This window comes from Pocillopora verrucosa, chromosome 6, assembly GCF_036669915.1.
Source record: "Pocillopora verrucosa isolate sample1 chromosome 6, ASM3666991v2, whole genome shotgun sequence".
Taxonomy (NCBI): domain Eukaryota; kingdom Metazoa; phylum Cnidaria; class Anthozoa; order Scleractinia; family Pocilloporidae; genus Pocillopora; species Pocillopora verrucosa.
The window spans coordinates 1,251,571-1,273,640 of record NC_089317.1 but is presented as its reverse complement, the minus strand read 5'-3'; the positions used below and the strand labels follow the sequence as shown (position 1 = coordinate 1,273,640).

The 22,070-nt window shown below is 40.0% G+C and overlaps 3 protein-coding genes across 8 annotated transcripts in view; 1 reads left to right on the top strand and 2 right to left on the bottom strand.

The window, feature by feature from the left end:
- Nucleotides 1–213: 213 nt before the first annotated feature.
- On the bottom strand, nucleotides 214–7,056 carry LOC131769033 (oligoribonuclease, mitochondrial-like). The gene is made up of 7 exons (XM_059084774.2): nucleotides 6,676–7,056; nucleotides 5,761–5,767; nucleotides 5,177–5,253; nucleotides 4,240–4,317; nucleotides 3,191–3,411; nucleotides 1,755–1,808; nucleotides 214–925 (listed from the first exon to the last, which is right to left on the bottom strand). Exons 1-7 carry the CDS (start codon nucleotides 6,814–6,816, stop codon nucleotides 859–861), a joined length of 645 nt encoding a protein of 214 aa, XP_058940757.2. The 5' UTR covers nucleotides 6,817–7,056; the 3' UTR covers nucleotides 214–858.
- Nucleotides 6,950–22,070, top strand: part of LOC131769001 (uncharacterized) — a 25,561-nt gene continuing 10,440 nt past the window's right edge. Inside the window, exons 1-3 of one of the 4 annotated variants that reach the window (XM_059084738.2) lie at nucleotides 6,950–7,319; nucleotides 9,815–12,760; nucleotides 13,672–16,701. In XM_059084738.2, the coding sequence (XP_058940721.2) occupies nucleotides 7,069–7,319; nucleotides 9,815–12,760; nucleotides 13,672–13,924 (3,450 nt within the window). In that variant the 5' untranslated portion in view covers nucleotides 6,950–7,068 and the 3' untranslated portion in view covers nucleotides 13,925–16,701. Of the gene's footprint in view, nucleotides 7,320–8,754; nucleotides 8,818–9,811; nucleotides 12,761–13,671; nucleotides 16,702–22,070 lie in introns of those variants that run through there. The other 3 variants (XM_059084728.2, XM_066167951.1, XM_066167950.1) reach the window with 3 other exon arrangements.
- LOC131769011 (uncharacterized) lies at nucleotides 15,126–21,004 on the bottom strand. 3 transcript variants are annotated; one of them, XM_059084757.2, is made up of 2 exons: nucleotides 20,877–21,004; nucleotides 15,126–18,548 (listed from the first exon to the last, which is right to left on the bottom strand). In XM_059084757.2, exons 1-2 carry the CDS (start codon nucleotides 20,890–20,892, stop codon nucleotides 15,577–15,579), a joined length of 2,988 nt encoding a protein of 995 aa, XP_058940740.2. In that variant the 5' UTR covers nucleotides 20,893–21,004; the 3' UTR covers nucleotides 15,126–15,576. The 3 variants fall into 3 exon arrangements, with proteins under 3 accessions (XP_058940740.2, XP_058940747.2, XP_058940733.2); XM_059084764.2 differs by lacking the exon at nucleotides 20,877–21,004 and adding an exon at nucleotides 20,266–20,386; XM_059084750.2 differs by lacking the exon at nucleotides 20,877–21,004 and adding an exon at nucleotides 19,405–19,565.

The following is a 22,070-nucleotide window of genomic DNA, read 5'->3' as shown; positions in this document are numbered from 1 at the left end:
TTTAGTGATCAAGAAGTAATTTCTCCTAACAGTATCAATACATTATCAACAAGACATTATTAGAATGAGAAAAAATAATCTAACATCAAATTATCAGAACTAACATTGAAGGAAATGTATGGGAAAGAGTAACAAGAATCTCTGTTGAGATCTTAGAAGTGAAGAGGTTAAATTTTATTCAAATACTTTCAAAATATGAATAAAGGGGACAAGTTTCTTATCAAAAACTGTGGTGCTACCTTGATAGGGGTATTAAAAATCTTTTTTTTTAAAATAAACTGAAGTGATAATGTTAATTAGCCACTGTAAGGAGACTCTAAAGCTGACAAGCATTACTCCTTCTTCAGGGCAAGTTGAGGAATCATGAGTTGTGTGTGGTTTTTTATATAGAAAGATGGAGCTCCACTAATTGGTAGAAGCATGGTACATGTATCTCTGCCAGTGTCATCTATTACATATCTTGTATTTATTGAAAAAAGTTATACATTGGTAAAACAGGAAGACAACTCAGTGACCGATTCCACAAACACCCTCATGACACAGAGAAAGATGTCATAGACACATCCAAATCATTCGCAAGACACTTGGCAGTCTGCAGCATTTTATTGAACTAATTCATTCTTGTTTTTTTTCACTTTACTATTCACATTATCAACCAAGTTACTTTCAAAATATACTGCTAAATATGAAGGGTCTTAAATATTAAAAAAATGGAGCAAAAATAGTTTTAAAGGAGTAAAAAAAATTGTTACAAGATGCACTTTACTTTGGCAAGGTTTATATTAGATATCATTTTTGTCCTCTACAGCTGATCAAATGTTCCAAGTAAATTGAGAAACTGCTTTGTTTTGCATCTTATTACTTGAATATCTTCTGCTTGTAAAACTGAAGTTCAACAATGCTTTCTTTGATGTCATCCAGGGCTCTGCATTTAAAAGCAAATTATTGGTTAGATTTGCTATTTGGTGAATCAAAGTTCTGTTTTGAAAAGAATGCAGATCAGGGGGAAAAACAATGATTGACAGAAGCATTCTTTTTAAATGACTGTCTCCTGTTAACAATCAGTGGTATACAAATCATCATAATACCCCATTGCCTTTTTGTTCACCAGACCCTTAAATTATTTTTCCTTCAAACTGAATAAGGCAATCTTTTGGAATGATCCTGGTTGTACCAAGGGTGGGTATCGACACTATCAACACGATAAGTCTGTCTTGTGGATAGCATGGTATGTTTTGTTGACAGCTATCCCCTAGAACTTTTTATCCCTTGGATAGGATAATATTAGCTCTTTGAACAACTGGGCCTTATAGTATCAAGCAGCTTTACTGGGCCTTTGGTCAAAGGAGATGAGGAACATATATATGTACATTCCCTCTGAAGGGGGGCTAATGCTCAAAATGTCACCTTTGAAACTCTTTACAGTGGTCACTTTACGTCATCAACTCAGTTGATAATACTAAATTACCCTACATAATTTTATAATGGCACAGGCTAGCCACTTAACCAATTTCAAATTGTAGTCCTTAACCCTTTACCTCCCAAGATCTGATTCTTAACTCTCCTCTCTGGCTTCTACACAATTACTTGTAAAATAGTAACAAGAATTTGGTGTTAGATCAAGTTAAATTGTCTAGGTGATAAGTTCAAGTATTCTCATTACCTGTGTGCAGGATAATGTATGGGTATGATAGGGAGAATTTACATGTTAATCACTTCTGAGACTTGAAGAGTTAAATAATTATTTACTGTACCTGTGGGTTTGCTTTTTCTTGGGAACTTGTTGATAAATCTCAGGATACCATCTCCTAATAGAGGAAACACAATCAAAATTAATTTGAATTTGGAAGTGATCTTTGCAGTAATGAACACCACTTAACCCTTCAACTCCCAAGATCTGATTGTTAATTCTCCCCTCTAGCTGCTACACATTTCATCATAAATCAGTTATGAGAATTTAGTGGTTGATCAAGATAACAACTCTACCTGATAAGTTGGAGTTTTCTCAATACCTGTTTACAGGATAATGTATGGATATTTTAGGGAGAAGTTCCATGTTAATCACTTCTGGGGGTTAAAAGATAAAGCAGTAGTGAAAATAAAGTCTAAAAAAAATTTAGGCCTGTAAGGGATTTGAACCCATGACCTCTGTGATACTGGTGCAGCGCTCTACCAACTGAGCTAACAAGCCAACTGGGAGCTGGTCATTATCATAATGTTGGTTCATGTAATAAACCCATGGAGTGATGAATAAACGACTTTAAATACATTGAAATCATATATGTGAACTGTGGTTGAAGAAATGAATTTGGAAGCAATCTTCACAGTAATGAACACAACTTAAGCAGTACTGAAAATAAGGCCTCCATTTTTTTTTCAAGTTTTTTTTCCTAAGCTGCGCCTCATGCGCTACTCTTTTGTTGTTGTCACATTTTGACGTCATCTGTGATCTCTTATTGCAAAGGTGCAAGGCAACATGCCATCTAATTTTTAATTGTTACTTCATTATTGATCCATTGTCAGCATTCAGTGCATTAACCCTTTAATTCCCATGAGAGACCAAGAGAGAATTTCTCCTTACAATATCAATACAATATCAACCAAATAAGTAGTGAGAATAAAGAAATATATCAATTTGGGGATAATTAGTTGATCCAATACTAAATTCTCTGAACTGACATTATAAGAATTGTATGGTTGACAGTAAGGAGAATTACAAATTTGATCTGGGAGTTAAAGGATTAAACATGATGAGTACATGTGGAGTAAAGGGTTGTACTTAAAGACTACCTTGAATCTTAAAACCTTGCATCACAAGGACATGATTGAAGGCAAAAATAAAAAAAGTAAATAACTGAAATGTAAATTCTACTTTCCTAAAATTAAAACAGGATAAAACCAACAGACTCAAAAAGATATTAAAATTGTGATAAATTAATCCTTTAACCCTCATGAATGATGAAGACATGATTTCTCCTTTGTAATATTAATGAAATATCAATATCAAGGGATAAGTAGAAAGAAAAATATCAATTAGGGGATTATAAGCTGATCCAATACCAAATTCTCTGAACAAACATCATGAGAATTGTATGGCAGCCAGTAGGGAGAATTACTACTGAGATCTTGGAAGTGAAAGGATTAAAAGTACATAAAACCATTATTAATTATAAAATTTCAGTTCACTAACCTACAGAGTTCTTTCACTGTGCTAACATCCACAATTCTGTAATGTAGGTGATTCATAAATTTAGGCATGTACTTGTCCAGGAACTTTTTATCCCAATGCACGCTGTTTCCAGCCAGTGCACACTGCTTAGCTGGAGTGTGTTTTTTTATAAACTCCAGAAAAATTTGTTGTGCCTCTGAGAGGCTGGTTTTGGATGCTTTAACAGCAGCTGTTAAACCTGACTTGAAGAGTGAGGAGAAGGAAAATTAACACAGCATTAATCCTCTACACCCTAACATCAGTATGCAAATTCTCCATACTGTTCACTATACATTTCCTAAGGTACAAGCAAGGTGAATTTGTTTAACAACAAAAACTGCTTTAGTTGGTGATCATTTCCTTTCAATGTTTGATTCAGGGGTGATATTTTAAGGAGAGATCAGATGCTAGTCACTGATATTAAGGATTAGAGGGTTAACCTTTTACCTCCCATGATTAGGGAATTATTAGTTGATCCAACACCTAGTTCTCCAAACTAACATCACAAGAACTGTATGGCAGACAATAAGGAGGATTACTAAATGAGATCTTGGGAGTTAAAGGGCTATGCAAAGATACATTACAGCATTGAAATTTTTGTACATAAAGGTACTGAAACAGTATGCAGAATATGTATACTTATTTTATTGTGTATAGGGTCAAATAAAAGTTATAACATAGCTTGTAAATTTGTGTAATCAAATTTGATTGCACAAGTGTATTTCATATTCCTATTGTGCATGCTCATGACGTCAGCAAACAAATCCCTCAAGAAAAAAAATTTTCCATCGGGTTGAAAATGTTATAAAACAATAATTGGTTCATGCATTAGCTGTGGGTTCGTCAAGATATGAAGCATTTGGGAAGTTTGGAGAGCACTCAAGAAGCTAGAGTTGCTCTTGGCTACACCTTGAGCAACTCTTACACATCTTTCGTGCTCTCCAAACTTCCTGCATGCTTCATATCTCGATGAACGCATGCTGAAGTATGAACCAATTGTTAATTATGAGCCAAAATCTATGCATCTTTACCTCTCCATGATGTTTGACACACCATTCATCCATGGCTTCTAAGACTGAGTTTGGCTGATGAATTACTAAGTCAGGTGCCTTTAATTAGAAAAACACATGTATCAAAATAAAAATAACTTTGCAGCTTAACTGTGATAATGATGATGATGATCGTTTATTCAGCCTTCTTGCAGTAGAAACTGAATTACAAGGCGGGTCAAAATTTACAAATACTTCTACATTATGCATACATAGAACTATTTTAGATATCAATTAAATATAAATATTAAATATTGTGTAAACATTAAATACTGTAAGTAATAAGATAAATTGCAGTTAAGTATATTACACATGATTCTGATATTTCATAGTACAAAAATTTCCAAATCTAATAGATCTTGAGGAGGTAGGTACAGACACAGTTCTTCCTGCCCTAGGGGCATATGGTCTTGAAAATTGACATCGCGGTACTAGATTTCGTAGTAGGTCAGAAGAGTAGTAACTTCGCTTAAGGAAAGTGACGCACGCGTCCTCCCTCCTCTGGCATAGATTAATTAAGCCTGACTTCTTAAGCGCATCCTCATAACTCATAAATGGGAAATGGTTTTTAGAGCCCTCTTTTGAACCGACTCAATTTGATCTCTGATGATGCTACAGTAGACCAAGATAAGCTGCCCATCAGTTAAACCACACTTCTTAATCATCTCTTCCTTTCTATTCCTTCAGAACATCAAAATATCATTTACTTCATTGAATAATACTATGGACCTCCCTGAATTTGCCTTTCTCACAACATGTCACCTCATGGCTCTGTTGATGGAAGCTTCCAACAAGTTGTAGTATCTAGCAAGCATGGGTTTGGCTCTTGTCAAAACCTGAATTTTCTTTCAGGCTTTGCAGCTAACCCACATAGATCATTTTATCATTTCAGTCTATATTATTCTTGGACATACATTACCTCTGCCACAATATTGAGGTTTTCATCTGTGATCAGGCATGCCATTTCTATAATATGACACTCATCGATGTCAAGACCTAAAGAAGAGATGTTAAAAGTTTTAGCTCTGTCCAATACCACTCTCTACAGTCTTCTTCACTAAAATTAATCATCACAAGTGTTAAGAGGGTTCAACATGTGAATCAGTATTTCTTAATTCCATATTGATCAAATCTTTGAATTTCAGGTTAAGTAACAGAATTCAGGACAAGATTTTACAGGAGAGGATTCTATGGTTCATTAATGTAAGTTATCCTCCCAACTTCTTGGTGAAATTTTAACTTTTTGACTTCCTTGAGTGACCAAAGTAGAATTTCTCCTTACAATATCAATACAATATCAAGAATACAAGTCATGAGAATAAATAAAAATATCAGTAAAAGGATTATTAGTTGATCAAATACCAAATTCTCTGAACTAACATCATAAGAACTGTATGGCAAACAGCAAGGAGAGTTACTATTGAGTTCTTGGGAGTGAGGGGTTAATAGGAGTAAGAGAGTTTATTGTGCTTCAATAACGGACAAAGGAAAAGCTTTAATTACCTGTCATCTTGATGGCCAAACCAGCAGCAACAAGGTTGAGTTGAAGAGGGAATAAAAGATCATTTTCAGCAAAACACAAAAACAGCAACCACAAAACCAGACAATCTACCCTTGTTTTACTAATTTAAAAAAATTTCTGTTTCAATAAAAACTGTGTAGTAGACAATGAGGTTGACCTTCATCTTAAAACTGCTTGTCTGAAATCTCTTATGGATGAGAGAAACCTCCTCTGTGCACTGGTCACAAAAAAGTAAGGTAATATTTGCCTGCAGGTTAGCTTTAATGCAACTTTTATTGTTTGCTTTAATAGTCCTATGTAATCACTTTTCTTAACTGTTATTTACTGGTGCGGTACTCTACCAACTGATGTAACATGCTAACTGGGAGCTGGGAGCACTGGTTGAGGTCATGGGTTCAAATCTCATATGGGCCTGAACTTTTTCAGGCCTTATTTTTACTGCTACTTAAGTAGTGTTCATAACTGCAAGGATCGCTTCCATATTCTTTTCTTCAACCGCAGTTCACATAAATTATACGATTTTTACCTATTTACAGTCGTTTATAAAGTAAGGCTTGTTAAGTGAATCAAGTAACCGTAATGCCAGGGCGTGAAATTGCGCCTAATACAGGCGCCAATGCGACTAAATTTTTCACTTTCAATTGGCAACCAAATCCTGAAAATTAGTCGCCAAATTGGCGATTAGAATGTTTCATCATAACCTTACCTAGACATATAGTGAATTAAAAAGATTTGCAAAGATAAATCTGCGGCAAGCTTCCTCATTAAGTTTGTTTCCAAAACGCAGCACATGCATCTCGATCGATAACTAGACTATACCATTCTTCTGCATACCACTTTCGAACTGATAAGTTTCTGAAACCAAATACAGTAAATTAGTTGGTGAATCAACTGACCTCTAGATCGACCCACACAAGTCTCTGGTTTTCCATCGTCAGAGAAGAAGCTATTTTTCGTGAAAGCGGCTTGATGAGGTGACGAGATCTCCCTAAAACACTCCTGAATGCAGCAAGTGAAGCAATCGGCAGGAAATTCATGGAGAAATGTCAATTTCCGCCAGGCGTTATTTCTACCTTGGTGGGCCTGCATATTAGTCTAGTTCCAGTTCCCACAGCCGAAACCAAACATCACCGGGCTGCTAAGCTGTAAAAGAATGTCTGGAATGTTTTCACAAGTGCCAAATCCTAAACCACAAGTCAAGACACAATATACCAGCGGATAAATCATTGTTTTCCACATTTCTGGCGTCCTACAGATGCCGAGTACTTATCTTTTGTAACATAATTTAAATGTCACTTGAAGAAGTTTCCCAGAGACCGAGTTCTGCGTCATCGAAAGAGCACATTTATTCGACCGAGAGAGAGGCTTCCTCTCGACTTACAGCACGCTTAGAACGATCGGTCAATAAGCGATCACGGGCAAAACATCGAGTGAACTATCATGATTCCTCTGCTCCAAGCCGCAGACGGGAACCACATCAGGATTACGGCCAGAGCAATAATATGGAGAGCGGAAATCAGAGAGCTCACCGCGAAAACGAGTAAGTTCATTCTCTTTCTTTCGTGTTAGACAAATCGAATTGTTACCCCATAATGCGAGTTGTTATCAACGGATAAGCACACTAATTGATTACCCCTAAAGATGTATTTTTCCTTGTCTGGGGTCTCACCTTCAATCGATGAAACGTTATTCGATACGGAATGTAAGTGATCGATCGCAGCAGTGTATCAAAGTCTTATTTTATTTTAATGATTATTTATTTAGCTTTCGAAGCTGAAAATTGAGGGAGTCTTTTTACAGAAGAAAGCTTCTTACACACTTTGTTTGACAATGTTTATTTTCAAAACAAATCGGTAATTTTTTTCGCCGTTATGTAACAACTTATACACTGCCTTTGGCTCGGTTTATCATGCTTATCAGAAGTTATTTTTATTCCCCTTAACGAATGTTACGGACGACAAGGTCACGTTAACATAACACTTATGGCTCATTCTAATGGCTATTAGTCACTTCCTGTTTTGAACAATCAACAATGCCTTATTGATGGCTGGGTTTTAACGCAGTAGGCACATAGACAAGTCTGAACTTGTTTGATAAATTTACCTTTTCAATAATTATAGTCTTTTAGAAATTGGTGGTCAATCTTTTATGATGCCAAAAATATCCAGAATTTCTATTTAAAGACAACCAGTGAAATTTATCATAAATCTATTTTTGACCTTAAAGTTTTTGTTTTTTTCAATATTATCGAGATATTTTTGGGTTGGTAAATTATTTGTGTTTGATACATAGTGTCAAATAATTCACTAAGAAAACCAGTGCTTCCAAATATAAAAAAAAAATCATTCTTAATTGAAATAATTTGTACTTGAGAGATGTTGTCTTAAATGTGGACGTTTTATACACTTTCATGGAAAAACATACATGTTTCCTCAAGGTTAATTGGGGATGAATTTATATCTTCCTATATTAGTGTGTCTAAAATTAAGTCACTAATGAATATGTTGATGTGTATTTAATTACAGTCTGTTGTCATGCAAAAATGACCCAATTCAATTTCTAAGTCAATTACCTTTGATGCCAATTAACTTTGTGTTAACAAACAAAATTTGATGTTAAAGCCATTTCTATGTGTATCCCTCTTGGCTGTTTTCAGTGTCTTCATTCAAGACTTTCCTCCCTACAAAGGGGAGCCTTGCATGACAACACAGGAAACAGCTGTGAGGGAGACTAGTGCTAAACTGTGGAGCTGGAAATGTTCACACAACGGAACTCATTTCACTGCAGTGTATAAACCCATTCATTATTGTTTACCTTTTTTCAAGAGTGTTGCATTAGAATGTTAAACCCAGTATCAAATTAATGAGCATAGGAAATGATATTAGTATGAAGGGTAATCATGTCTGAACAAGCTTATTGTTCTCTGCCCATATTGCATGACCCCTGTTAAGACAAGAATGCATTCCACACATGTTGTAGCAAGCATGCTGGATTCTGAGCAGGCAAATTTAGAACAGGTTTCAAATCATGTACAAAAGGCAAGTATGCTTGTATGGCATTTAATAATTCACTAGAAAAAAAGGAATGAAATTGTGCTCTGCATTATTAGATAATTTAACAGAAATACATTTTCTGTAATGTTCAATGAACAGCACAAAGTCCAGCGAGTTGAAGTGGTTCTTGAATGATAAATGTGCCTTTTACTTGCTAAACCAACATCTTGTCGATCAATGTTTTTCCTATGCTATGTTCCTTTAATAATTCAGCGTTTGAAAATTTGAAAACTTGCCATGCCAGTAATGTTTATAGATATGAGCTGAGTTGAAGCATAGCAAGCAAATTAAGGGGGCATTGAGATGTGCAGCCTGTGTGAGAAAATTAAATGGGGAAGTATGTTGATATTTTATGAGGCTTGCTCACCTAGAATTCCCTTAACTACTAGCTTTGGCTGTTCCTTGCGTTATTGTAAGAGTAAAGAAATCACAGCCCAGAGCAGTTGAATTTTGTTAAGAAACACTTTTTATTACTGTGCCATGACATGTCACGTCATCTTGTCCTCTTGCAAGAGCTTATTGTATGCTCGTCAGGCTTTTAGTGTGTGTATATTTGTTGCATAGACTCGCTGAATGGTCAAGCTATCCAATATTTGTACAATTATTACATATACTGAGTGGTGGGTAAAGACAGCTATCTAGTCTGGTGGTTCTTTTCTCCAAGGTGTATCTTAATTTTTAAAGTATAAAGCTTTTAGCAGTATTGTTGCTCATTGGATTAGGTGCAGATACTGCTTACATAGGAGTCCATTGTAGGTTACCACTCTTCCCCCCTCTTCCCTGTATCTTTCAGTGCCCCTCTCCATGGTGGATTATATAGGGATGACAGTAAATTGGCAAAGAAACTGACTTAATGTCAGGGGGGGTGACTGTGTGATGGACTTGATACCCTTTGGAGGGGGAGGGTGGCAGGGAGTGTCATTGTCTTAAATACTTCATCTTTCAATTGTAGAAGTACTTATGATGTTTTCTGGCTCAGCAGGTCTCTGAGAAAAGTGCCACCCTTCTACGATCACAGGCAGGATGGCAGTCAACAGTTCTACAGAAAATCTGATACTGGCGACATGAGAAAACATGGTCGACCTCAGAGCTGGTACGGAGCTGAAAGTCCGGAAAGAAAATTCAAAGAGAGACCACAAAGCATACATGAAATATCTTTGGATCGAAACAATCAGAAGAACAACTGTATTCCTGGGCGTGATTACCATAGCTTCTCAAACGATACACGTTCGTCGAAATCTGGTTATAAAAGCACTGGCTTCAGAGACCGCAGAAGTAGACATTTTGAATTGTCAAGGTCGTTGTCGTCGAGTTTCAGCTCCCAAGTGGGGTCCTCTGCGGATGAGGGTGAGAGGGACCGTCATGGGGTTGACTCCGCATATGACATGACAGAACGATCCCCATATGGGTCCCTTGTACTAAGGCGTTTTAGCCAATCAAGTTTAAGCTCCTCTAGTGCGTCTTGGCAACAGTCCACGAACTCATTGAGTCACCATGCCGTGAGAGGTCACGGGGGATCTGGGTCACAAGGCACCAGTTCCCCAGATAAGTTCCACAGGCACAGAGACCATCAACGCCAGACAGTTCACAAAGAAGTTTACTTAAAACAATCTCCGAAGATTTCCGAACACATTTCGACTACGAATGCAACCTTTATCTCTGCCGCACCAGTGACCCAGTACTCGGGTCACGCCATTCGCGTCAACGCTCAACCTCATCGTTCACACAATTCTCATGTTTTCGTTCAAGCTACGCCTTACTCTTCTGGTCATCATGTCACGACATCTGTTCCAAGTCGGTTATACAATCACAACGTCACAGACTCCGCCAACAACGTTTCTCAGGTGTACCCTTCTGTCACGCAAGTTTCATCCACACCTACTCAATCGCCACGAAATTCTTGGACGCGAGATGATGAAGACACCACTGGACAACTGAGCCCGTCAGTGAAAGATTTAGCGAAACGTTTCAGCGGCGAATTTTCCACGGAATCATTTGAAGAACTGCACGAAATGAATGATAGAGAACGGAGGCGCGTAAAGGCTCAAACATGGCCCAAGTTTGCGTATGTCCACTCTCCGAAGGATCGCATTACCCACGGTGAACAAGACCATGGCCACGAGGTTGCACCGCCGAAACCCCCGTATCCACAGAGTTTAGTAGAAGACATGGCTGTTGTAGAAACGACTATTGAGTCAAGGATTAGCAGAAACGAAGCAGATGGTCCCTTACGAGCGCCTGATAAGAGTTACACATTGACAGCGCATGGTCAGTGGAGTTACATTAACGGCTCTGTAAGCGCTGATATGCTCGCCACGCATCGCTTAAGTCTTCAGGAGCTTATCAAACTGCATGAAAACGAAATAGCCAAACATGCCAAGAGCGCCAAGGCGACTGCGCATGCCCAGATTTACCTGAAACGCCCCGTAAACGAAAAGGCGCGAAACGCGCAAAGCCCACAAACGTCACCGCGAGAGCTGTCAAGGGATGGGAACTGGGCTGGGTCATCTCCGACTGCTCACAAACAATTTTCAGTCGTGAACAGAGTTGTGGATGGCAAGCAAGCCGTATCTCAGTATGAGCCAGTCGAAAGAACGCCGATAAAGGTGATTGAGGTCACCGATAAGGGCAGCACGCCGTCAGTTAACTCTGAAATACGAGAGCGATCCCCGATCAAAGGCAAAAGGCATCGCACAATCGGCGTTGTCGGGTTCCGACAACAGATTGATCGCGTTACCGAAGAAAAAGCCGAGAATAAACCGAAGCGTCACACAGCGATCGGGATTGTGAGTGTTAAGGCTGTGGACACATTAGAACGTCAGTTGGTGAAAGAGGAGACCTGTGTAGTAAGCCACGCTGGCTATGGGGTGAACAAGATTCCAGAGAAAGGGCTTGAAAGCTTGGACAGTGAACAGAGAAACAACAACGTTGTGCTTAACCAAGATTCACGACAACCTCCCACAAGCATGAGGGTAAAAAAACGTAAAGAATTCGACAGGACGGGGAGAACTGACTTGGAAGACGGGGACATCCATGATGAGGTTTTCGAGCGTAATGAAACATCCATACAATTCGTTCGCTCGGAAGGAGTCGTTCAAACTCGGCCGGAATCCGAGCATAACCGAGAGCGTAAGACAGCGAGATCTGACGAGCTCACAAAGGGCGAAGGATTGACTAGGATCACAGTTGCTTCTTCGGAAAAACCGGGTCAACCTGTTGAGCCGATAAGCACCCAGTCTACGAGCTTACGGAACGACGGTCGCATGTGGAACGTTCCAGTTTCAGGCCGTGCGCACAATTATCCCAAACCTTACGCGGTGTCTAAGGCTGTACCAGTCGCGCAGGTTTCGCCTGTTAGTCCAGCCCTTGAACTGTCTTCTAGAGCTAATCTTACAAAGGATAATTTCACTGAACCTTTACCGCTTTCTAAGTCTCAATCTGCTCGAGAAATGTACGAAACGAGACTTGCCTTGTGGAATTTGTATCCCCCTGATACTAGCCCAGCTATACATTCATCGGAAACTTCAGGAAATACGCCCCTAGATGAAAAAATTGGTGTTGAAACAGAGCGAAATAATTTAGGATCAATAAAGGCTTTGGATGCACCGGAAGACAGAATGATTCACGAAAATGAAACGAAGAACGAACCGAGAGGTTTCGCGAGGCCGAACTTGGAAGAATATTATTCGAAATTTATAGAGAATTTAAAAAATGAAAACAAGGAATTGATCGCGAAATACGAAATGGAGAAGAGAGAATTGAGGCAGAAATACGAGGAACAAAGAAAAGTAGCCAATGCTTATCAAAAGCTAGAAGACAGGTACAGACGTCGCGTGCACGAGTTACAGGAAGCCCTCGCCGGCTGCACATGCCAAAGCCCATTCGTGAATCAAAATCACGTTAAAGCACCACAAAGTGTGACCACAAGGTGAGTCGTTGAAGTAAACTGTGTACATCTTTCTAACTTGAGCGCAGGCCCTGCTCAATGCGTCGTAATATTGGTATTTGGAGGTTTCGTTCCATCAAGTTCACTTTGCACTAGCTTGCGCCTATGTCGAGAAGTTCAGCCCGTTCGTTACGACAAGTTCTTCCCTTCCTTTATCAGTGCGCCCCCAAATCTTCGAATCGTTTCGCAACAGAAGAAAGTTTTCCCTATCTGATGAATTCGACCTAATCGGATCTTTTCTAAGACGTTTATTATTCCCCTCCTCTTAAGATAAAGCACGTCCCACCGCAAAGAAACTCGGTGAAAATTTTGGGGCGAGCGTGTTTTACTCTGTGGGGCTGTTGAGGTCGTGTTGATGGAGGCGAACAGGGGCAAATTTGCTATGGCGTCCTCTATAAACCGCAATATTGCGCGAGATACCTTATGATACATTCTGTCTCTTTGAAGGAAATCTGGGAGGTCCTTGTTCGAGGCCCAAACTCTGTATGGTGTTCTGCAGGGAAACACCTTATAATTACAAAGCCTCTGTCCACCCAGGGGTACAAATGGGTACCAGCGAACTGTCGGGACATCTCAATGAAATACCGTAAACTGCGATGTGCTAGTTTCTTATCAAGGAAAATGATAATACTTCTAGATGAGATTACAGTTCATTGCAGGTTACTTCCCAGTACTTCTCATCAGTTTTACCTGAGAAAAAGACCACTACCCATTTATACTCCTCAGTGGAGACAGTCGCCAGTAGAGTAAAGAATCTTGCTTAGGAACACAACACGATGATCCGGTTAGGGTCGACCCAGTCCTCTAGACATCAGGCCACAGCGCCTGCCACTTTCTGTTCAATGTGTAAACTTTATTTACTTACTTATGCATTATACTTCTCTGCCTTTTAGAAGCGAGAAGGAAGGTGACAGGTCTATCGTCTCAAGTATCAAAGGGCTAAAAACACTCGATGATCTAGAAGACTGGTTGAGCGAAAACTCAAAAGACAACAGTGCCTCTAGAAAGAACAACAACACAGAAAGTAGAAACAGTTTAATCAGCAGTTCGTCCGACATGACGGGAACCGCGTCCGCCTGGGACGAGCTCTATGATCGGCTTAGAGCCACAGGTGAGATTGATGTGGAGAATGGTACGCATGTCTGACGTAACAGTTCAGCGCCATTTTGGATTTGGTAGTGACGAGCCTGTTAACTTTCAAACACCCTCGTTATCAATGGTCAGCGGAAAATGGCGTTACCGCGGCACCAGCCGTGGCTTACAAAGAGTAACACATGGCGGTCAGATGCAAAAGAGCGAGAGAACTGCACGAATTTTAGGTGAAAATCATACGAACTTTTGTCATTTTAAGGTTGACTGTGCGGTCAACAAGAAGTTTCTACTTGTCTCGGTCCTTGCCTTAACCAGGTGATATTTCAGGCTGTTAGACGCGCAGGCGTTAACAATACTTTCACTTTCAGTAACTCTCTTTCAGTGAAATACTTTCATTTGGCAATTTTGACGGGAATTGTGGCCTCCGTAAAGTATGTACTAGTGTTTCTCGTTCAAAGCCCTTTGGGGTAAGCTCCTTTCCACATTTTCCGGCAAGCTTTCACAGACCATTGCGATTGAGATATTGAGGTTAGTTTTTGGTTCAAAAAATGGTTTGTTGCTCGTTTCAAACGCTTTTAGAGTTAGCTAAAGGATACGTGAACAGGTATATGCGAGAAGTGGCCTTGGGCTCTCTTTTATCGATATTTTACCTCTTTCTTTTACGCTGTCAGTCTCTAGGACTAGCGAGTCGTTTTAATTAATTGATAAACACAAAAATGCCGTATATTTTGAAAATTAAGAGTTTATGATAAATTTAAAATAATTCTCCAAATGTGAGTTCTGTGAAAATCAAGTAAATCCAATGAGCGGGAAAAGGTTTTGTGAATATATGAGTTATTAATTTTCTTAGAAAAGTAAAAACTTGAAGTGAAACTTGTATTTTGACCTCATAATCGTTCTATTTATATTGGACTTGACGGTACAAAAATTAATCAGTCAATTCAAGGTATCCCCCGTCAAAGTAAAAGCTAAGTTTGGATTTTGTTTTCAGCTGAATAGTCCAAGACGTAACCGAGTCGTAGTGTTGTTAAATTTTCGAATGGCGATGACGTGTCGCAAAGAATGCTGTCGAGGAATCACTTCATCTCAACACTCGATTGCTGAATCCATATTGAAACAATGACTTGAGTAGGGATAAAGTATCACGCATTCACAAACTAATGGGTATACCAATCGCGAGTCACAAAAGCTGTGGACTCAACTAAGAATGCCTTCACTGAGATTGGTAAATGTCGAGAAAAGCATGGGCATGAAATGATTGTTCGTGTCATTTATTGAGATTGGTAGATTTTTTTGTTAACACGGGGGATTTGACAAAAACAGCATACTTTCACATAGTGGTTTCCCTTTGGTGTGGTTGTTCTGAATTAGACCAGGATAGCTGTTAAGACATACGGCAACCATGCTATGGCTGGAATACATGAGCAAGTTTTATAATTGTTTACAAAGTTATTGGTCGTTTATTACAACAAAGTCTGGCACTCGAACTAGTTATCTAAAAATTTTACTTAGCGTTATTGCGCATAATCAAACATGTTAAGCACGCAGTAATGACCTTTATCATGATGATCAACCACGATAGGGTCCAGTGCATTTCTGAAATCTAGGCAGAGAAAAGAGGCACCTTCAACCTAAATCTTGGTAAACCTAATAATTAGTTTGTTACTTCTACAAAGTTTCCCTCACTTGCCCATGTATTGCATAAGTTATTTTGCCCGAAAGTAAAGCGTCAGCCCAACTTCTGGACGAGGAACATTGCAGCCGGGGTCGTAAAGAGCATCTACACCAAACTGATTTGCAGGACCATAGCTGGTGCTATGCCCGGCCAGACACATCCCATGACCAATATTCAGCGTCGTTTTACAATCACAGTTGTCATCATCCATCAGAATGGACTTGACGCCATGCTGTTCACGGTACATAAATGAGTCTTGCTTGGCGACTGGCGTTTTTCCCTGTAGAACCACTGGATCCCAGCTGTCTACGTTGTTGACTACTTTGCCAGCGGGAGTGGTCACATGATCGTGGAAAGCCAACCAAGCCGCATGCGCAACAGCATTGTGATAGTCAAACTTCCAAAGGTATTCGTTTCCTTGAGAATCAATAGCAAGCATTTCAGTAGAGTCTTCCCTTGCCCAGGACGGAATTCGCCCGAAGCAGTATTCGCCATACGGGTTGCAATTACCGAAGGGGTAGGCTAACACATCTTCCTCATCAGCGGGCCAAGTTGCATCTGCTGTCCACCACCAGAAAGCCAGCCAGTTTCCGCCATGTTTACAAGATGACAAAGAGTGCACCATTTCTTCGGACACGGAGAAGTACAGTGCCAGACCAACGTTAGGTCGCGGCGTGTTACAGTAATTATCGTAGAGGGCGTCAACTCCATACCGATTTACAGGACCATAACTTGTAGAAAATCCGTCTGAGCACATACCATGTCCCATGCTGAGGGTGGACAAACAATCACAGTTATCATCATCCAAAAGAAAAGACTTCACACCACCTTGAGCTCGGTACATGAAGGAGTCTTGAGAGGCTTTTGGTGCTGTTCCTTTCAGCAATTTAGGATTCCATGCTTTGTTATTCTGTATCTTGTTAAATGGTGTTTCTTCGTGATCGTGTAAGGCTGACCAAACCGCATGCGCTGTTGGGTTTGCCGAGGAGAATTTCCAAAGGTATACGTTTCCTTCAGTGTCAATAGCGAGCAATTTTGTCCTATCCTCTTTTGCATCTGTTGGAAGCCTTCCAAAACAGTAGATATCTGTGTCCTTGCACGCGCCATGTGGCTTCTCCAAGACATCAGTCACGTCCTTTGGCCATATTCCGTCTTTCGGCCACCACCAAAAAGCGGTCCATTTCTGCCCAAAACCCTCGAAGGTTAACTTTTGTTTTGGAACTCGAAAGAAAAGACTCAGGCCATTGTGGGGGTTTGGCAGACTGCACGTAGGGTCGTACAAGAGATCTACTCCACGACCATTTGGATCGAACTGGTTACTACAAAAAGTTGCCCCAAGTTGGATTGTCGAGAGACAGTCGCAATTGTCATCGTCAAGTAGCAAGGATTTTACACCATTTGTACCTCTATATGTGAACGAATCCTGGTCAGCAATAGGAGATTTTCCTTGAAGAACATTAGGATTCCAGGGGCTCTGATTTAGGACTGCACCAGCCGCTGTCTCTTTATGGCTATGAAAAGCACGCCATGCAGCTTGTGCTGTTGGGTTAGAAGCATTAAACGACCAGGTGTAAACGTTCCTTTTTGAGTCTTTTGCCAAGATTTCAGTCGAATCTTCCTCGAGCCATGCAGGAAGTCTCTGAAAGCAAAACGGAGCACCACCAGAGCAACTACCATATGGGTCTTCAAGTACATCGATATTTTGATTCTTCGGTGCACAGGCAGACCAGTTCACACCGGCATTCCACCACCAAAATGCTCTCCATCTTCCCCCGAAATCGTACAAATCAGGGCGTTTGGCTCGGAAATAAAGAGTTAGCCCGACGTTTGGCACAGGACCATGACATCCGTTATCATAAAGAGCGTCAACGCCGTAGACATTAGGTTTGCCATAGCTGGTAGAATGATCAGCTAAACACATACCATGGCCAAGACTAAGTGAGGAGTGACAATCGCAGTTGTCGTCGTCAAGTAGCAGAGACTTAACTCCGTTTTGCTCACGGTACATAAGAGAGTCTTGAGTACTAGACGGTGCATTCCCCTTCAGAGCCATTGGCTCCCATGGGCTGGAGTCGAGAACATCTTTGTGTTGGACTTCTTGATGATCATGAAATGCAAGCCAAGCCGCATGCGCGACAGTGTTCTTCGGATTAAAGGACCATTTATAGACTGTTCCCAAAGAGTCAAGTGCAAGAAGCTCCGTGTCATTTTCCTTCAACCAGGAGGGTAAACGCTGAAAGCAGTACACGTGGAACTCCTCACATGAACCATATGGGCTTCCAAGGATATCTCTTACGTGTTGTGGCCAAGTTAAATCCTTTTCCCACCACCAGAATGCTCTCCATCCCCCACCAAAGTCTTCCAGAGTAAGCTTTTTGGCTGCTCGAAAGTACAGTGAAAGGCCATAACTTGGAGATGGTCCGCGACAGCCTGGGTCGTACAGTTTATCGACACCAAATACGTTAGGCTTGCTGTACGAGGTGGAGTGACCAGCGTTACACATCCCATGACCCATGCTCAGGGTTGACAAGCAGTCACAGTTATCATCATCCAGAAGCAATGACTTCACACCATTCTGTTCTCGATACATGAAAGAGTCTTGCGTTGCTTTAACCTCATTTCCCTCCACTACTAGGGGATCCCACGCTTGCTTGTCCATAATTTTTCCATGTGGTGTTTCTTGATGATCGTGAAAAGCTTGCCAGACAGAATGCGCAGTTGGGTTCTTTGAGTCAAACTTCCACTGATAGACAGTTCCGTCCGAGTCAACAGCTAGAAGTTCTGTAGCATCTTCTTCCGCCCATGAAGGAAGCCGCTGGAAGCAGTAAGGATTGTTCTGCTTGCACAACCCAAAGGCGTCTTTGAGTACGTCTTTGACATTGGCAGGCCAAGTTTGCCCAGGGGTCCACCACCAGAAGCGTTGCCATGACGACATTTCAATGGCAGAAGATGACACCACAAAAATCAAAACCACAACATGGACGCAGAGTTGCGAAGATGACTCTGAAACGAAGACAAGAAGTTAACAATCATATCATTAGCATATGAATATGTATTCATGACTCCGACACTCCGATTTCAATTTGGCCAAATTAGTCCCTTTATTATATTTTTATTATTCTAAACAACTTAACTCACAATGTGGAAAGCTTTCGTCGTGGCATTTGCGCGATCGTTGCTCAGGAGTTTCTATTCCTGATATTCATGTCCCGGCACATTTATTCCTGTGTTGTCAATTAATACTTCATGTCCTGTGCAACCGCATTATTTTAAAAACAAACCCATTCCTTCGTACTTACGCAATTTACTTTAGGTCGTAGAGCCATTGTTTCTATTTGTTTACGAGATATTAACACTTAATTAAACAGACCATTGGCGAGAACAGGAACCTACTGTTATTACCAAAATTAATTATAAAGACACCACGGAAATTACGTATGTACGTGATCTCAAAAACATCGTAACGCCAGAAGATTTTGGATTGGTCGGTTCTAATATGCCTTATTTTACAATAAAGTATGGCGTTACTTATTATCTTATATTAGCTCTTTGATTTGGTGTCTTAATGTCACAATCTCTATTCTTTTTGGTGTTTTGGAATTAAGACAATTTCGTTCAATATGATAGCTGTTATCAATCATTCCCTCGGAGTGAAAATGTGCAGATACAATGTAACACCATGTAACAAACACCACCGTATAATGACGAGAAAACAATCAGAGAATCCTTTTGGCTGTTAACTCAGCTGGCTGCGCCGCTTAATAGGCAATTATGCGAATGTACAAGAAAAAGAAAAGATGACAAAAACATTCAAACACGGTGCGCTTAAGTTAACGTAGCATGCTTCTAAACGTCTTACCTTTCCTAAAAAACATAGTTAGCTTGTGTTCTATCCTACCTCCGATGTAAACGCGATTCAAGTTTTTTTTTTTGAGTGCTCAAATGATAAACAACACCGAACTATTGCACTGCAGGATTAGAACTCCTTTTATTGAACAGCGTACGTGACATTTGGATCATGGTCCCTTTCGTGCGCTTGACCTCATTCCCCAGAAATGTAACAGGAAGGCCAGCGTGAGAAAACGACGTACGCACATTTTCTGGAAAAAATACTATATGCACGTGAAGGTTAAGTTGCCATGTGATTAGTGGAAGAGACAGGACCTTGAAAATCAAAACTGCGCAAATGACGATTAATAATTTTAATTATGACAGCCTTGACAGTTTTTCTTTCTGAGTTTCATGTTGTTGCTGCAAATCATGTTCACACGCTCATTGGCAAATTCTTAACCTGTTCATGCATGCGCCTTAAATTCTACGTACAGGATAAGAGTTAAATATCACTTACACTAATACCGGAAATTTTGCCCCTGCATGTTGCAAAACGATTTAAGATAAGATTAAGTATTATTTAAAGGTCGTGTAAGTTACACCAGCGATGTAATTTCGAGCCACATTCAACAAAAGGCTTAAAAACTGCATTTTCATTTGATTTCATTACAAACATACTTCATGTTCGCTTCAGAGGCGGACCCCTCCAATATTTATCGTTAAGGTGCATGACATGTGGCCCGCATGATAGAGCGTAGTCCTCCTAAATCTCCCGGTGCCCATACGGCCCCATTAAATGGTGATCAGTTCTCACTTGTCTCCGGCTTACTTTGTATAGTCAGTAATGCCCAAAGCTACTAGAACTGAATAAATCGGAACCCTGGTATACCTTTCCGCATATCTTTTATGATGGATGTATCCAAGCAGATGAATTTGTCCAAAACTCAAGATCTTACAGGATCAGCTAGTAAAAACGAGACCTATAAGACACGACCTCGTCTCAAGATGATAATAAAACTACGACTGATTAAGATAACACATTTGATTGGACCCTTGAATGTTTGTATGCGATATTGCGCAAACATCCCAAATATGGTACAGGTGTATCCATCAAAGCGTTGTATATCAAATTTGTTTCATGGAACAACTTTAAAAGCAAGATTATCATGTCTCGATCCGTTTTTCGGCAAAACACTTTCCTTTGACGACGGGCTAACGCTTGAAACGTACGTGTCAGCTTTAGAATCTTTTAAGTGGCTAATGGACTTAATCAACTCAACTGATGAAACCAAATTGTCTGTAAAGAGGATAGCCTCGATAATAAACGACTTCGACATAGCAAACACCACCGTACAGCGAGCAATATTGTACCACAAACCCTGATGTTGCGACGGATAGGTTTTTCACCGAAAGCACAATAAAAATAGATGTTCTAACAAAAAAAAGGGGCACAGTACGGAATGGCTAAAGATACGCGTAGTATGCACCCAAACGTCTCACCTGTCCTGGAAGACATGGTTATTGTGTGTTTTGTCCCACTTTCGAAGTAAACGCGATGCAAGGGTTTTCTAAGCGCTCAAATGTTGATTTGCACAGAACTACAGGATGTAACTGCATTGCAGGATTAAAATTCCTTTTATTGAACAGAATATGAGATAACGTTGGGATCGTGATCTTTTTCTTGCCCTTGAACTTAAATCCCAGTCTAAACGTAACAGGAAGGCCAGGGTAAGAAAGCCACCCACGCAGTTGTAGAAGAAATACAATAGTTTATGTTTTAAAGGTAAGTAGATTACCTCGCGACAGGATTTTGCGGATCAAAACTGTACCTGTCAATTTATTCATTATCGTAGCTTGACAGTTTTTTATTTTGACATAAGAAGAGCTAGTGTTTGGTCAGTTGAGTTTCATGCTTTTGTTGCAAACCATTTTCACTCGTGCATCATCGAGGTTAGCTTACCCCTTTGAATATAACGTCTGATAAAAGATTCGTCCACTTTGGAGAGCTCAGTAGAAAAAAATTTTGTGGTGATTTGCACTAAGCGGTTGCAAAACTAAAGACCATGTACAAAAAGTCATGTTTCACATGGTTTGCCTGAGTTTCCGTCCCCAAGATGTTCCGTTTCCTTCCCATGTAATACCTCACGTATCATTTTAGTGTTTTCTATTCAGTATTCATTTCATCCCGATAAGGCATCATGCCGGCCCTATTAGCTGATAAAAAGCTTATCGCTCCAATATCTTTAAGTAAAACATTGCGATCAATTTCTTACTGTTATCAACATCATGCATGCCGTGCTGAATAATTGCCAAATAAAATAACTGTAGCCAAGTAAAGCGAATTGGACTGTTCAAATTGTATGAAATTCACCTTTGTGCTCTCTGAGCCGGGGGGAAGGATGGAACTTAAGAAAAGCCCTACCCTTGTATACTTGGCTACAGAGACCAACACTATTTAACTGATTTGACAGCGATTAGAGCGTTCAATGTTTTTAAACGACGAAAAGAAAACAACTTTGAAACATTTCTAACTTCGCACACTAATCCCTTTCATCATGATGATATCCTGCAGTAAGCATGTGATGAAATGAAGTAGGATTGGTCTCAAATGTATAAAAAGTTTTACTAGTTAGCGTTAAGATTGCTTTTGGCATTCTCTTAGACAGAATAACTGAGAGCGTTTTCTGCGAGCAG